The 17,417-nt window shown below is 39.1% G+C and overlaps 1 protein-coding gene across 2 annotated transcripts in view; it reads left to right on the top strand.

The window, feature by feature from the left end:
- Adamts3 (ADAM metallopeptidase with thrombospondin type 1 motif 3) overlaps nucleotides 1-17,417 on the top strand; it is a 199,110-nt gene that overhangs the window by 170,687 nt on the left and 11,006 nt on the right. The window contains exons 13-18 of one of the 2 annotated variants that reach the window (XM_075943049.1): nucleotides 324-499; nucleotides 1,634-1,767; nucleotides 5,327-5,450; nucleotides 8,774-8,854; nucleotides 10,532-10,695; nucleotides 16,008-16,173. In XM_075943049.1, coding sequence (XP_075799164.1) covers nucleotides 324-499; nucleotides 1,634-1,767; nucleotides 5,327-5,450; nucleotides 8,774-8,854; nucleotides 10,532-10,695; nucleotides 16,008-16,173 — 845 coding nt within the window. Of the gene's footprint in view, nucleotides 1-323; nucleotides 500-1,633; nucleotides 1,768-5,326; nucleotides 5,451-7,469; nucleotides 7,554-8,773; nucleotides 8,855-10,531; nucleotides 10,696-16,007; nucleotides 16,174-17,417 lie in introns of both variants that reach the window. The other variant, XM_075943050.1, reaches the window with a different exon arrangement.

Raw genomic sequence — 17,417 nt, forward strand, 5'->3', positions numbered from 1 at the left:
TATGCTCAACCTTTGAGCTGCACCTCACCTGCATAGTTTATACGAGATAGAAAATATCATTTTCTCGGGTTTTGTGTCTACTTTCCATCTTTGTATATTTTTGGCATGAATGAAACATACCATTTGAGTTAGGTTGTGTTTGGGGGTCTTCAACCCTCGGTGGAGAGAGCAGTGTGTGTTCAGAGACACTAGACACTGAAAACAAGCATTCAGCCTGTGCTGGCAGCTCAGGCGTTCTGGCTCTTTGCCAGAAGCACTGCGTCTGTGAGCCCGAGCCGCTGGGCTACAGCCAGCCAGCCTTTGAAATGTTGTCTTTTCTCTAGGCCCATCAATGGCGGTCAGGATTGCCCTGGTGTTAATTTTGAGTACCAGCTTTGTAATACAGAAGAATGCCAAAAGCACTTTGAGGACTTCAGGGCCCAGCAGTGCCAGCAGCGTAACCCTCACTTTGAATACCAGAATACCAAACACCACTGGCTGCCGCACGAACATCCTGACTGTAAGTAGACACCACACTTTTTTCCTGCTGTGCTGATGGTCACTTCGTGTTTCGGCTTTGCTGACACCAAGCCCTTGCCCTCTTGAGTCCACGGTGGTAGTATAGGAAGAGGGGTACTTACAGAGGCAAGTCATTCCAGGTTCCCAAGAGTCAGGCTAAAGAGTTTCTTTCTCCTGAGAGGTGGGGATTGTGACAATCGTGGTATATGGCCAGCAGCCCTGTCACCACCACCATGGGAAATGACAGTGAATCACATGATTCAGGTGAACTCTTCAAGTAAGAAATAACCACAGAAGAGGAAAATAGTTCATTTACAGCTAAGTCAAGAGGAAAACAAACAAAAAAAAAAGAACCAAACAAACAAAACAAAAACAAGATGGTCATTTGTTAAAAGAAATGGAGTATGTAGCCTTTTTCTAAACTAGTTATTAAAAATACTCTTGGAAATTTTCTTCTAATGTTTGAAGTATTCCCATTAAATTCTGGGTTTGATAGGCTCAAACTGAAATCTCTGATACTATTTCTGTTAGGTTGATCAATGAATATATACCACTGAATTTTACTGAGTGCTGCTAGAAAGGAAATGTAAGCATGGATAGGTCAAAGTTGAACACTTTAGAATAGATGCATTGTTTTCTAATTTACTTTAGTGAAGGTAGTCACTTGGATTATCAAATTAAGTAGATCCTACGAAGGACACAGATATCAGTTGGGAGGTAGGGCGAGACCAAAGACTAGAGCAGTCAGTGTTGAGAATGATACTGAAGTGAAACTGGCTTTGAATCAAATTTACTAAAAAGCAAATGTAGGTGACATCAAGGTTTGCCACCATAACCTGTCTGGGGTAGTCTCAGTCTATACTTGACTGATATCCCTATTTCAATAGAACCTCTTATCTCAACAATAGCCCAGTTTAGAAGACATAAAATAGCTAATCATTCACATTTAAACAAACGTGCATGGTGGTGTCATCTACTCCCCATTTTATTCATCCAGTACTTCATTTGGGTTTTCAGGCATCCATATTGCCATGTTTTATCTTAAAAATAAACTGCTAATATTAATAATAATAAGTATCCTGGTCAAGCATTTTATTTTATGAAAATAACTAATTTAAGCCTGCCTCTTATGCAGCCAAGAAAAGATGCCACCTTTACTGCCAATCCAAAGAGACTGGGGATGTTGCCTACATGAAGCAGCTGGTGCACGACGGAACGCGCTGCTCCTACAAAGATCCATACAGCATCTGCGTGCGCGGAGAGTGTGTGGTGAGTCAGGCTGCCTCCCTTGCATCCCACGGTGCCCTGCAGTTCTACCTTCACCATCACTCAGAGGCATGTCTGAAACTGTTTTCGACAGCTTTGTTTGTCTCCCAGCGTAGCACTGGCTGGCCTGGTACTCACTGTGCAGGCTGGCTTCAGACTCAGAGAGATCTGCCTATCTCTGCTGTCCGAGTGCTGGGATTCAAAACATGTACCACCCCACCCAGCTTTCAATTCATTCTTAATTGTATGGTAACATTGCAGTGGCTGTCTTTGAAGCATTCAGAATAATTAGAGAAATCAGTCTGGTCACTGCATGAATCAAGATGTAAGAAGAGTTTTAATTACATTTGAGATGGCTAGATAAGTTTTCTAAGTAACGAATGCCTCTAGGTTGAATTTCCAATCTAGAGGAACTGTATTGGTTTTAGTATTTTACTAGTGCCAGCCTATCATTATAAAAGACCTTTGTTTTCATAGAATTTGAACCTGCATATATTATTTTATCAGATCCACTCCTATTTCCCTTTTTTCCAGTTCTTCCTCTATCATCCCCACCACATTTCCCTCTCAACTTCATGTGTTCAGTTTTTTCCTTCTCAAACCCCCTACATGGGAGGTGGTTTGCATATCTTTAATCCCAGCACTCAGGAGACAGAGGTAGGCAGATCTCTGTGAGTCTGAGGCCAACCTGGTCTATAGAGTGAGTTCCAGGGCAAACAGAGCTACACAAAGAAACCCTGTCTTAGAAAAAAAGAAAGGAAAAAAGGAAGAAAAGAAGGAATGAATGAAGGAAAGAAAGAGGGAGAGAGGAAGAAAGAAAAGAAAAGAAAGAAAGAATCAAACTCACTACATCCTCTTAGTACTGTCTGTGTTTATGGCTACAGTGCTTTTAATGCCACATGGATAGCTCCTCAGGGGATCCCATTCCCTCCCCTAACAGCCATCAATTGCTAATAGCTCCTGAAATGGGGGTGGAACTTAATGAACCCCACCCCATCCATGTGGAATTTTAGTTGCCTTGATATTCTGTGGGCCTTGTACATGCAGTCATCATCTCTTTGAGTTCATGTGTGTAGCAGCACTGCCGTGTCTATCAAGTAATATTGTACGACAGATATCCTTACTTCTGGCTCTCAGAATATCTCCAGCCATCTTCCACAATGATGGCTGAGCATTGTCGGGCAGGGTGTGCTATAAATGTCCCATGTTGAACTGAGCATTCCACAGCTTCTTTTTCTGTGGATGTTGAGCAATTGTAGGATCTCTGTTTTAATCGCCACCTATTGCAAAAGAAAACTTACCTGATTAGGGCTGAAAGCTGCACTAATCTTCTGGTTATAAAGACAAGAATTTTAGAGATGGTTTAATACTATGTCCATTTAGCAAAACAGTAGTGCTAGGTTCTCCTCTAGGGCTTATGATCTAGCCAGCCGTTGATTTTTGGTGCATTAAGTAATACCAGACATGAGCTCCATCTCATAGAGTGGACTTTGCAAACAATCAGAAAGTGGTTGGTTACTCCCATGTATTGGTGCCACTATTGCACCAGTGGGACTATCTTGCAGGGCAAATCATTATTAGAGTCCACTGTTGGCTAAGATTGTGGAATGCTTTTCTCTCCCAGTAGCATAGAGCTGTGAAAATTAGCTTACAGGGATGGAGGTTCCATGCCAGCAACAGCTTGATTTCCCAGTATTCTGTGATGTATGTATGCAGTGTCTTCAGCAAAAGGGTCTTCCTACCAAATTCTGAAGGATAACTAAGTGAAATGGCAACAGACTGTAATGTTTGGAGAGTAACTCGAAAAGAGGTAACCCATTCCTGACACTGTGCTTTTTATTTGATAGCTTGTGGTGTCTGAGGGAGGCAAGAATCCCCCCATTATAAAATAATTCTATGTAGGATGTATGTATGTATATATGTTACATTTAAGTTTAGAATACCATTTTGAATAAAAAATCTAATTCTAAGTTTATTTAAATGATTAATACAGAAATCTTCCAAATGGCTATCTAAATTTACATACTGAATGCTATGCCAGAGCCAAAGTTGTAGTCAACAAAAAAAAGTTTTCTTGTCTCATTTAGTCTTTTTACAATGCAGTTCATTGTTTTTCATATTCAACTGCTACTGTAAATTATTCATATTAACTGGACCAGTGTTCCTAACATCATCCATTTCCTTTTCACTTAGCAGAATACCATACATTGGCTAATTCATAAAACCAGAAAAAGCCCTTGCTAAATGAGTTTAGGTGTTTTGGTCTATGGTTCTGGAGCTGGAAAGCCCAAGGTGTGATGATGGCATCTGTTGGGCATCTTCCTGTCTTCCTGTTATGTCGTCCATGCTAGAAGTTAGGAGGGAAAGGGAGAGACTGGAAACTGAACAGAGGCGGGGCAGGACTTTTAGGACACCCCCTCTCTTGATAGCTATCCCATTTCTAGGACCTGAAAAATTAGTTCATGGAAGCATAGTCCTCAGGACCTAATCATGGCAGCTTTTTGTCTATTCCATCTTACTGTTTTGAGATAACATCTCACTCTATAGCCCAGGCTGCTTCCAAACTTACTGTGAGCCTCTTGCTTCAGCCTTCCCAATGCTGAGAGCTGGAACAGATGGAAGCCCACACCTGACTTTTATTAGGCCCTACATCTCAACACTTTTGAATTAGGGATTAACTTTCCAACATAAACGGCTTGAGAATAGATATAAATGATAATAATAGAATGTTACTGTCATTATTTTAACTCCTACAGTATTTAGTATTAAATGTATGTCCATTCCCTGCCCATTTTCACATCCAACTTGCAAGCCCAACGGTATGGCAGGTACCACATTTACCTGAAAGTCCTGCCCAGTACAGAAAGCCTTCAGCTTTCACAGTTAACAGTGCTGAACTATTGACTGTGAAAATGTAAACTCAACCCAACCTTCAGGGCCTTGCACAACTTGTTCCTCACAGAGCTTTCACAGTTCTTGGCAGCGTGCAACACCCACCTCCTACCGACTTCCACCTGTGTATAAATATTGATCTCTAAATTTTCATGAATGTAAAATTTCATAACTACTTGAATTTGTTCCAATTCAAAAATGCCTTCTCTGTTCCTTCAAGGTCCTGTGAGAGTGTCTACTATGTTGAAGAGCTTTATTTTGCATCCTAACTCATGTTTAAAAGATAACACTGTTTTACAACTCACCACATTACTGTATGCCTTTATGAACATGGAGAAAGCATTACGCTATTGATTTGTAGATTTTTCTCCCCAGAGTCAACTCATTTCTTTGCTTATAGATTTTGCTTGATGACTAGAACTATAATGTTGGGGAAATAAAGCTGGGAAAATGCTTTGTAAGAACAAAAATATTTATCAACTTATTGTCTAGACTATGATTCACTTTGTTATTTGACTTCACCCTAGTTCTTCAAAAATCTGGGGTCTATGCAATCATAACTGCAGTGGCAGTCTGACGCAAGCTTGCTGGACATGTGCATCTCCATGTGGGATGTTGTTTTCTACATGGCACATTGAAATTCACTGTGTTTAACATCTTTTCTCCCCAGAAAGTGGGCTGCGATAAGGAAATTGGTTCCAACAAGGTTGAGGATAAGTGTGGGGTCTGTGGAGGGGACAATTCCCACTGCCGAACTGTGAAGGGAACATTTACCAGAACACCCAGGAAACTTGGTAAGATGAGTGTTCTCCTGAATTAATACACTTTTGTGCTATTTGACATTTTGAGACATCTTTTAGCCTTTCAGGTTTTTTTTTTCAATGAGCATCACAGAAATTAAAAGAGAAGGAAGACTGTATTTAATGTTTGAATAAAAGTTTCATGCTTAGGGGGAAAGCATGTGCTGTATGTTATCTGAATCTAACCAATGTGTGTAAGACTAATGGATAATTTTGAATATATGTAGCACATAACTTATTATCTGGAAATGTAAAATGTTGTAAAACCTTAACTATAACTTTTAATGTTGTATCATTTTATTTATTTTTGTTGGAAAAGTGAGCAATTTTATCTTGGTATATTTATGGAGATAGCATCCATATATAGTATAATCTTTAACAGATTTTTTAAACAAAATAGAGATATTGTATGGTAAAATGCAAAGAAAAAATAGAGATACAACAAAAACTCTGAGGTATGATTGCTCATGTGCATAACCTTTGGTGCTCATTATACCATTTAACCTCAAGCTAAACATACACCAAAGCTCCACAACATGGAATAGAAAACTATCCTCATGCAATAGGTAATATGTAAAAATATTTTAGTTTCATAAATTATATAATTTCTATATAATCCATACAAACATTTATACAGTATAACAAATATTCATATATTTGAGGACTTATTGGGGAAATATTTCAGGAAATTTGGCAACTAAAGGTAAATATGAAGTTGGCATGAAGATTCTCTTAAGTCTCTTATGGCACGATCAGAATAATATTTCATGGGCTGAGAGAAGACACAGAGAAATTTGGCTTGGTGCTGAGCATTGCTACACAGGTTAATAGCACTGACTGCTCTTCCAAAGGACAGGGGTTCTGTTCCCAGCACCCACATGGTGGCTCACAGCCTTCTTTAGCGCCAGTCCTGGGGATCCAGTGCCCGCTTCTCACCTGTGTGAACAGTAGGCCTGCAAGTGGTGAGCAGGCATACATGGAGGCAAAACACTCACACATATAAAATCATAAAATAACTAAATCTTCAAAAGAAGAATTTGGTTTACTTTAAGTGATTATAACTAATAGAGGAATGTATAAAAAGTTCTGTTAGCCTTCATCCAAATGGAGTAACCTTCATTGTCCATTTTTATACAAATTACACCCTGGCGAATTCTAGAATCAGATTTGCTCTGTGATGTGCCAGTTTTCAAATATGGTCCCCAGTCCTTAATGTCTTTGCTATTCTTTCATGATGAATTATCGGGGTTTATACTATGATAATTATTTGAAAGCAAATAATGCTACTTCTGGCTGGCTGTTTGTGTTATTTTAGCAAAGCAAATGGAATTGAAGTCCAAATGCTACACTGTGGTTAGACTCACGTATAATTCTCTCTGCACTGCCATGAGAGTATTGAATGTGCTTCGCATTCCTGAAGTTAAATTTATTTTTCTGTTTGGGGATGTGGAGTCATTGGTTTTCTTTTCAGGATGAATTAATGTAAGGAAAACCTTTTCTTGTACTGGGACAGTTCTTTCTGCATTTTGTGTACTAGAAGGACATGCTACTGTTTTTCAGACCACCACAAAAAGTTAGGCTAAAACAAGAGTCAAAGTCAAACGAACAGGTGAAGGGTCCCCTCGGTCACTCAGAGTCAATGTGGTCAGCCTCGGTTCTTTTTGCGAATGTCATTGTCGTCTTGCACTAGACTAATTAACCTTTTCCAACAGGCAAACACTTAAGCAAGAGATGCCATAAGGAGCTCGAGTTTCTGGAAAATGAAATCTGCAAGTATTCATCTTCAAATCACCTCCATCATTTTGCATTCATGCTCAGTCTTACTTTCATTGACTATTAACAGTTTAGCATTGGCTAACTACTGTAAAATGCATTTTTTTACTTGAAAATTTAAAGTTTCAGAACACGTTTTATAACTTCCCCAATAAAATCTGTATGGCTCATGGGGTAGTCAATGAAACAGCAGGACTGATAAACGTGAAACCTCCACTAATTAACAACATTCTATTTAAGGGAAGACGAGAGGCGCGTTCGTTTTACCCAAAGGAGCTCGTAATATTTCTCTTGCTGAAACAAGAGAAACTAAAAATGTACTGGGTAAGTTGTAGCGCGCTGCAGAAAGACGGGCATTCATAAATGATCTCACACTGATGTGCACTCCTGGGCACCTTAAGCATGTTGCTTTTAACTGTTGCTTACTCAGGCAAACAGCCCAGCTGCTGTGTTGAGCGGAGCCTTAGGTTCAAGTGCTGAAAACCCTGATCCTAAATGACTACTACATGTACTTAGGACCCTAATTAATATTAGGTAAGAGTTGGGTACGTCTACTTATAGATAAATATTAGCTATATATATAAAATAACATTTTTTCCTCATTACTTCAGTAATTATATATTTCTATCTGGATTTCTTTTGACACAAATCCTGGATTATTACATGAACTGGATGCTCCATAACATACTAAAAGTTTAGCTTGCATAATTTCCTGTCTTTGTTTTTATTTGAGACAGCATCTTCCCATACAGCTAATTTCAAATTCAATATCCTCCTGCCTCAGCTTCACAAATGCAAGGTTCTAGACAGGTATCACCTCACCTGGACATGACTCATTTACTGGTACTGGCCATGAGATATAACATATCTGCCTCTCAGTTTGTTCTATTGTTGATTTATAGTCATGAACAAGATTGTAAGTGCTACTTAATATTACCATAAGCCCTAAACTTATATCAAGATTTTTCCTATAAGAATATAAAGTTCCAATAGTTAATTTAAGGCTATTAATTTACTTTTTAGTAATTATTAGTTATCTAAGGCTAATTTATAATTCATGACTTAGAAGATTGAGGGTAGAGCAGTACATAATACACACTTGCATTCAGTTTCTCTATAAATATTTCTTTAAAGTGGGATTATAAATATTAACAGCATTTCAATACATGGAAGCTTAGCTATTTGTAGTGCTATAGGTTTTCATAGCAATATTTAGGCAGAAGGGATATCTCAAGGTTACCATGTAACAACTTTTATTAAAACTACTACTTTAAAAGGTAGCTATAAAAACTGGAGTAACACAGGGCGACTCAGGAAATCATAACTGTTTGCCTGAACTGTTGATGCAACACATAGGTCAACACTAACTGTGAATTTTCCTCATGCAAGATGCTTCAGAGCTGTAGAGGTAGTTTCTGAGATGCACCTTGTAGTTTATGGATGCCCTCTTCTGCACGTGGGAGCCGGAAGGGTGCAGTGCCGGACTAACCATAGTGTCGCCTTTGTTTTCTCTGCTTCCTCCACTTTTCACCGCACATGCAAAGGCTACCTTAAGATGTTTGATATCCCCCCTGGGGCTAGACATGTCTTAGTCCAAGAAGACGAGGCTTCTCCTCATGTTCTTGGTAAGTGCTTTTGTCTGCCAGCGCTGCTTTTCCATGTATATAAACATGAAATGTCAAAGACACTCCACATGGGGATATGCATATGTATGTATGTGCACTCTACATACTATACATGCAAGAATGAGGGTTATATGTAAGTTCATTAGTCGGATAGTATATGAAGTTTAATTATTTCTCCTATTTTTATATTAAAACAAATATTTGAAACTAAAACTTCAGTTTTTGGTAGAAATGGGATTGGTTCATAACTCCTGAGAAAATTTTACAAGTTTGTATTTATTAATCATTCTTTTCTCTGAATTAGGGGGTGATAAAAAATAACATGTACCATTAAGGGAAGGCAATAGAAAAATTTATCATTTTCTCATTATAGATGTTTGTGAGCCACCATGTGGTTGCTGGGAATTGAATTCAGGACCTCTGGAAGAGCAGCCAGAGGTCTTAACCACTGGTCCATCTCTCCAACCACAAATTTATCATTTATATGTTGAAAATGACTGATGGATAGTTTTTGAATAGTTTTTATAGTTTCATATAGATTTTGAATAGTTTTTATAAATTTCAAATTCTTTGTAAATCTGCCACAGGAGAATTTTGCTGTTCCAATGTTAATTTTCCCTAGTACCTGGAAACTGTCCCTTTTTGATTGGCACTTGTGTGGTTGATTATGATTTCTGTTATTTTTCTCTTATGGGAAAAATAGTACCGAATGCCTGTGGAAGCAGTTTCCAAGCACAGCTCGTGCTGGAGCTTGAGCTCTGTGCCTGTTTCTGCACCGAAAGTTAGGGCAACTCCGAGAAATTTTGTAGCAAATGGTTTTTTATTCACATGTGACATCTTAAAAGTCTTTTTTGTTATGGTAGTTCAAGAGCTACTTAAATTACATTCCCTGTCAGATGGCATAACATACAAGCCTTTGCTCAGAGTTCTTCCCCTAGTTTTTAAATTCCTTATTGTTCATGCTAGAATTCAGATTATTCTTGGAATAGTTATCTTAAAAGCTTGAGAAATAAATATGCAATAAATGGTTTTAACTAAATTTTTTCAGTGATGTGAGAATTATGAAATGTCTTCTCTCACTTACTGATAGACACCTCCAAACTGTACATTTATTCTATTGTTTTTCCCATGAGAGAAGTATTACATACTGTAACAACAGATCTGTAATGAATTAAGAACTCTATCAATAATAAACATCCTTTTCTAGCAGTAGCAACTGCAGAGTAGTCTGGGAATTTTACTGCCAGCAGAGAAACTATTGACTTGGAACTCAGTTCAGCTCTTTAGGGTGGCTATCAGTATTTTACCAATCTTGAGAGACGACAATTTGTGTTGACAAGGTATCTATTATATCCAGAGTCCCAGCTTCCAAGAAAATGTATAGAATGAGTGGGCTAATCTCTTTGACAATGTTTCCAAATGGGAATATTTGCAAACATTATTTTTTCCCCTTTTAACCATTTTATCTATTTAACACAGTAGCAATGCTTCTCATTGGTTTACATGCCTAATGAAGGGAGTAAGGAAACTCTAAGAACTAACGTTCATTTTGACTGCTTGATACTAATAAGGCAGATGAGTCACTGGTTTTTCTTAGTAACAGTGGGGAAATCTGCTGTGGCTCATCCCCACTGCCATGGGATAAATGTGTGCCCTCACTCATTTTCTTTTGTTTAGCTATTAAGAACCAAGCCACGGGTCACTACATTTTAAATGGCAAAGGGGAGGAAGCCAAGTCGCGGACCTTCATAGATCTTGGTGTAGAGTGGGATTACAACATTGAAGATGACATTGAAACTCTCCACACGGATGGGCCCCTACATGACCCCGTTATTGTTCTGGTACGTGCCATGCAACATGTATATACTTGATTTTTGTTTATCATTTTATAATTTAACTTACCTGAAAACATGCTCAGTTAAAATATATGACTGAATATTCTCTTGGTTTTTTTGTAATTCTATTTATGTATCCCTGTTCTGTTTGCAACATTCTCATAACAGCTTAATAAGTCTATTTTATTCAAATAATTTATATTTAGTTGCAAACTTACTATTTTTGATGTCCCCTTTAATGCACGATTCTTTACCTTCTATATGGAGAAATTCCTTTGGCAGTTTTTGTGGTATAAGCGTATTATCAGTGAGTTTTCACAGTAGCATTCAAATTACCAAAATGCCAATATTTCCTCCTCATTCTTGAAAGATACCTAAAAGAAGTATAAAATTAGGGCATTACCAGTTTTGTAATTTTTATTTAGAGATGCCTTTATATTTACTCACTGTATAAACATGTTATCTATAATATACAATGAATCTCTAATACATCGAGAATTCTATATCAGCAGGTTTTCTAACTATAAAAGCAGGTGATGTGGTTTAAGATGTAAACCAGAAAATTTTACCAGAATTCTATCAGAAAAGCCAGCGGCATGAAAATCTGTTATTTATTCAGTTAACTATTGGTGTTTTTACAATGCTAAATAGATATAAAGAAGTCATTGTGTTATATATATATGCTATACTAACAAATTATGTTAACTATTGGAGAATTATTGCCTTATTGCCTGCAGGAACCTAGAGGGAGCTGAGGGCTTATCAATGAGAAAGATCTGACTACCTGCAATGGATGCACACATGAGCTTATTTTATGGGTGTATGAACATGCAGTCACAGCCCTGAGGAGGGGTCTGCCTGCCTAGGACACTCACTCAGCAGCCCCTTGGGAATCTGCGCTGAGAACTCTTGTGGAAAGTGCAGATTCCTTATAGCCATGGGTCATGTGCAGACGCAGCCAATAGGGGGTGCTGTAACATAATATATACGGAGCAGGCAGCTTCTATGTGGTCCTGAACAGAACAGAAAAGGCCTAATAAAGTACACGGAATTATAGAAAGATAAGATGGAAACAAATGAGTGATAATGTTCAAAACTTGTGAGGAAATAACTATCTCCAGAACTTCTGAAAGTTGTGTGTGAAATACATTTAAAACAGTTAGAAATATAAAAACTGTCGAAAGTGTCAGCGCTCCAGAGGAAGGCTCCCCTGGGAAAGTCCGCAACTGAAGGCTTAGTAAAGAGCAGGCGAGTTTTCCTCGTGGCCAGAACCTTTGTCTACTAGACTCCATTATTTATTTTCTCATTTCTATGAGAACTCTGAATATTGTGCTACTTTTTAAAAGGATTCTATTATATATATATATATATATATATATATATATATATATATATATATATATATATATGTTACTGTTTTGTCATGATTTTCCACATCATTGTACTATTCTCATAGACGCCCCCATTACCCGTCTTCGCTTCTTTCTACAGTTGGTCCCTTTCTACTCTAGCCTGATTCCTGGTTTCACTTTACAGTTACACACCTGTTTTAAGACTAAACATGCAATGTCTGACTTACTTCCCCCCTCCAAGTACACACCGCCTGTCCCCCTTCCCTCTGGAGGCCTTCCTCCCATCCTACTCCCCCTCCACTTTCAATTCATTTATACATATAACAACTTTCCTACATGTGAGAAATGAGAAGCACGCGTGCAAGACTTGACTTCCTGAGCCTGGCTGTTTTTCACTTAGCATGCTCACCACTTGTATGTATTTTGCTGCAGATGCCATAAGTTCATTCTTAATGCCTGGATAAAACCCCAATTTCATATAAACCACAGTTTCTTTATCTGGTCATCTGTCGATGGGCTTCTAAGTTGGTTTCGTATTATGAATAATGCTGCTCTAAACATGGATATGCAGGTACCTCGTAGTACGTTCAGTTTCCTTCTAGTAGATACACAAGTGTGGTATAGCCGGGTCATACAGTAGCTCAATATGTTTTTGAGAAACCTCCATAGTGGCTGCTCTAGTTTACATGGCAACCAGTGGTATAGAAAGTTCCTCTTTTTCCATATCCTCTTTTATCTTGATGATAGCCATTTTGCTATGGATGGATGGACTTCCCAGTGTAGCCATCTCTTTTCCTGATGGATTCCAGCAGCTCTCTCCCATCCCTAGGCTGTAGCAGATTGTCCAGGCTGCCTGACATGTGATTTCCCATTGTTACCATGCCCAGAATACTTCAGTCTTAAACAGTGGTTTCCCACTCAAGATGATTCCGTGAGTTGGGAAATGATCTGCTTTTCCATAGGTGACCTTTCACACTGTGGAGTCCCTTTAGCACCAGGATCCCTGGTTAGGACCCTGGGCTTGACTCTTTATGCCAGGACACTCAAGTTTAGCTTCTGGATCTTTTCCTAACTCTCCTTCCTTGCCAAGGAGCTGTGGCTAGAGCTGTTGCCTCTGTTCCTTTGTGATTCTGACTCTCCTCATTCACCCCAACACACAAAGGGAGCTTTGAGTTTGTCATATTACCTGGGAAATGAAGGATTTTCTCTTTATGTTCACTGTTGGGCAGTTTTACTATGGTGTACTCAGTGAGCTTTGTACTGCTCCTACTTGGGGTTCACTCTGTAAATAGTAAAGTGTTTCATATCACATTTGAGTAAATTTCCCATTGTATCTTTAAGACCTCTCTACTCTATCTGTGTTCATGAGATTCATTTCCAAACCACTTTAATCTTTTATAATATTTGAAATATGAATAATTATCCCTGGGCTGTTTAAAGTCTGACTCTCCAATATAATCTGTATCCTGTCCAGTACTTTCGTTGCTAATATTTCCATGTGGTGGTATTTCGCTTGGTTTTGTGTCTTCTTATATGTTTGCTCGGTATATCCAACATGTCCTGTAAATTCTAGACCTCCAAGCTGCCTGCTTCTGCTGGAAGCTTCATTTCCTCCCTGATGTGTCACAGTCCCCTGCTTTTGTTTTCTTTACTTTACATAAGACACTTGTATGAATGGTTCCTTGGCTTTGGTCCAGAGGCAGTTAAGTCCTGGAGCATTTGAAGCCTCTTTGTTCCTCTTCACTAGGACTGGTCTGTTTCTATTCAACCTTATGCTCACAACATGAATCTCTCAAGTGGTACTGAGCCCTCTTCACTCTGCTGGAAAACTCTCTGATTCCCAGCCCTAGCTTCTTGAGAGCACATGGCATCTCTAACTGACAATGCACAGAGCAGCCTCTGGTCAGGACCCGAAAGCTATTTAACTGCCCTTTCTTGCAGCTCTCTCCTCTTCGGGCCCTGCAAGTTCCAACCTCTGACCTTGGTATGATCAACAGAGCATTGCTGGAAGTCTTGACTCACCCTCGACTTCTGGGCAAAGGTCTAGATTCCAGTCCCTGTCAGGACATAAGGCATACCCTTTGCTTTCCGGGAACACTGTCATCTGCCATGGTGTCCAGCACATTCCAGCAGAAACGGTCTCTTGAGGGAACTTGATGGCTCTCATGGCAGAACGCAGAAAGCATCTACTTGTTTTGAAATGTGTTGCTGGATGCCTTATTAAAACGCTATATTCATCTGAATCAAATTTCTAAGTTTCTATTATACTAAATCAAATTTCTCCACTTGGTTTTTGTTTTCTCCCTTATGGATATTGTTTCTTAAGATGTCCTTCAGATCTAACGTCCTCTGTTAGTCTTGAATTTAAGAGTACATTTTGTATTTCACAGGACTTGTTAAGGTCACTTGATTAGAAATATTTCCCAAGACCCAACTTTATGTTTTCCTCTGCTCAGCTTTACTCAGAAGGGTGTGCTTTTCTAATGGATTAATATCTAGATGTTATGGAAGAATGTTTTGCTCAGTATAACATTTCTCTTATTTTCAAAAGGTTTCATGTAATCAATTTCATATATGTTTGAGCCTACTTGTCAATATTAGTTATCTGTTACTACATGACAAATTCCCTGAAACACAGTAAGTAGGTAACAAAATCATATCCTATTGTGTCTGTGGATGGTGTAGCTGAAGCTGGTCACATGACCACATGTGATAGAGTGACTGTCATGAGGTAGCTGGTGGCGGTACTACCGCCATCTTGAAGCTTGTCTGGTAGGGCTGCTCTTACTCTCTGGCCCAGGCTGCTGTGGTTGAAAGGCCTCGGTATACGATGCCAAGCTAGTGGAGCAGCCGCTGACAGGCCTTCTTCCCTCCCCACCTGAGCCTCCCCACAAGCTGACTAAATGTTCATAGTACCTGGCATGGAATTCCCCAGGAGTAAGCGGAGAAACGGAGTCAGTGCAACCAAGGTGGAAGTCACGAACTGTTAGTACTCAGCTTTGGACATGTTGAAACCATGAAAATGACCTAAAGAAAAAAATGTACTGATTTTAAAAGGCGGAGAGAATGCCTAACAAGCATATGATTAATGGACAATGGGCCAAGAACAAGCAAATCCTAAATTAGGGAAATCTATACTTAAAATGGTCTTTTTCTCATCCAGTTAGTAGAAGACATATTCTATGTCATGATAAATGGAGTAGTTAAAAGCTAAAAGACCCAGAAGTCTCTAGTATTCTCAGGAAAATTAGAAGTTTCAGAGCTGGGGAGATGGCTTAGTGGTTAAAGAGCATTGCCTGCTCTTCCAAAGGTCCTGAGTTCAATTCCCAGCAACCACATGGTGGCTCACAACCATCTGTAATGAGGTCTGGTGCCCTCTTCTGGCCTGCAGGCAGACAGAATACTGCATACATAATAAATAAATAAATATTTTTTTAAAAAAAGAAAATTAGAACTTTCCATAAAGGTTCATTAATTCCGCTGCATACAAACATCTGTTGATCTGTCCTGTTTATGTTCACACAGATGCACATGATGCTATATCCAGAATAATAAAAGTTACTCTGGTTTTCTCTTATTCTATAGAGTTATATATAGATGGTTTTTATTTTCTCTATATTTTTCCAAAAATATTTCTCCCCTAGGGGGAACATGGTCATTATAACAAAGCATTTTTATTATGAAGAACTTTAAAATACACTAAAGAGATGGTTTAATTTAAGGTGACCTATCGAAAATAACAGTTTTTTATAGTATCAACCTTTACTCCTCGACACATTTTATATTATGATATTCAAAGGTTTGGCCTAACATTGCAGACTACCACTTGACTCGATGGAAACAAAAACATTCTAAGAACTACCCTAAACATTTGCCAGGTTTGAAAATATCGGCATCCTGAAATGCGTAAGTTCAGCCTCTAGTTGCTTATATATTAACTGCATCTCTCTCCCATGTCTGTATTAGATCATACCTCAGGAGAATGACACACGCTCCAGCCTGACGTATAAGTACATCATCCATGAAGATTCTGTACCGACCATCAACAGCAACAATGTCATCCAGGAGGAGCTGGATACCTTTGAGTGGGCGCTGAAGAGCTGGTCTCAGTGCTCCAAACCCTGTGGTGGAGGTAACAACCGCATACACGTTTAGAACAGTTTATCACCGTATATTGGAATATCTAATAATGTGTTTAGTTACGGTGCTTCATACACATACGTATACCGTGCATTTTGATCACACGCACACGTGCACACACGCATACATGCGCACGCACACACAGACGCGCGCAGCCTCTCCTGTGTCACTTTTCCTCATCCCATCTTATTCTCTTACTTTCATGTCTTTTTTTATTTTTCGCATATAACCAGTAAATTTAATGTCAATAGGTATGTAAATCATAAAAAAGCCAGTCCTGCTTACTCTAATTAGAAGCTGCAGTTGGAGAAATTCCAAAACAACCAAACTCTAAATACGAAGTTTTTAGTTATTTCTCGGACTTTGCAAAGGAAGTGATTAAAACAATAGCGGACCATAACATCCCCCTGCTCTTTTCTCTCGGGTCCTTTATGTCTTGTGTTCAACACAGTAATGCCTTAATCGCTTTTCCCAATATCTGAAACTGCCCCCAGTCCAGTTTATGCTGGCTGTTGCCTGTCTTCTCCCTTTCACTCCCCGTGTGAACGCATGCCTTTTCTGCTTGAGCAGTGAATCCCATCTAACTATACATCTAGCCACGCTGTGTTTTAGAGGCTAGCTGCCACACTGAAAGCTTCGTATATCCTTGTGTCAATATTCCCAATGGCTCTGTGATGTCGGTATTATATTTATCTCTATTACAGGAGGGCTCGCTTGTTGGTTCCTGGCCGCGTAGCCCCAAAATAATCACACAGAAACTGTATTAATTAAATCACTGCTTGGCCCATTAGCTCTAGCTTCTTATTGGCTAATTTTTACATATTAACTTAAACCATCTCCATTAATCTGTGTATCGCCATGTGGCTGTGGCTTACTGGATAAAGTTCCTAGCATCTATCTCCAGCAGCTCCATGGCATCTCTCTGACTCCACCTTCCTCCTCCCAGCATACAGCCTAGCTTTCCCCATCTAGTTCTGTTCTTCCCTGCCATAGGCTCAAAGCACACAGACAATAGAACCTCCCACACCATATCTCTATTACACTGATGGTGAAATTGAAACACAGGGACAGTAAGTGATTTTCCAATAACATAGGAAGACCAGGTTGACTGACCAGCATACTGCCTTGCTACATGCCAGGGCTTCTCTCGTTTCCCCAGAACAGATCCAGGAGATGGACCACATTTTCACCAGTTCCTCCCATTATCTATTTGTCTAGCTCTACACAACAGATACT

This window comes from Microtus pennsylvanicus, chromosome 12, assembly GCF_037038515.1.
Source record: "Microtus pennsylvanicus isolate mMicPen1 chromosome 12, mMicPen1.hap1, whole genome shotgun sequence".
In the NCBI taxonomy this organism is placed as follows: domain Eukaryota; kingdom Metazoa; phylum Chordata; class Mammalia; order Rodentia; family Cricetidae; genus Microtus; species Microtus pennsylvanicus.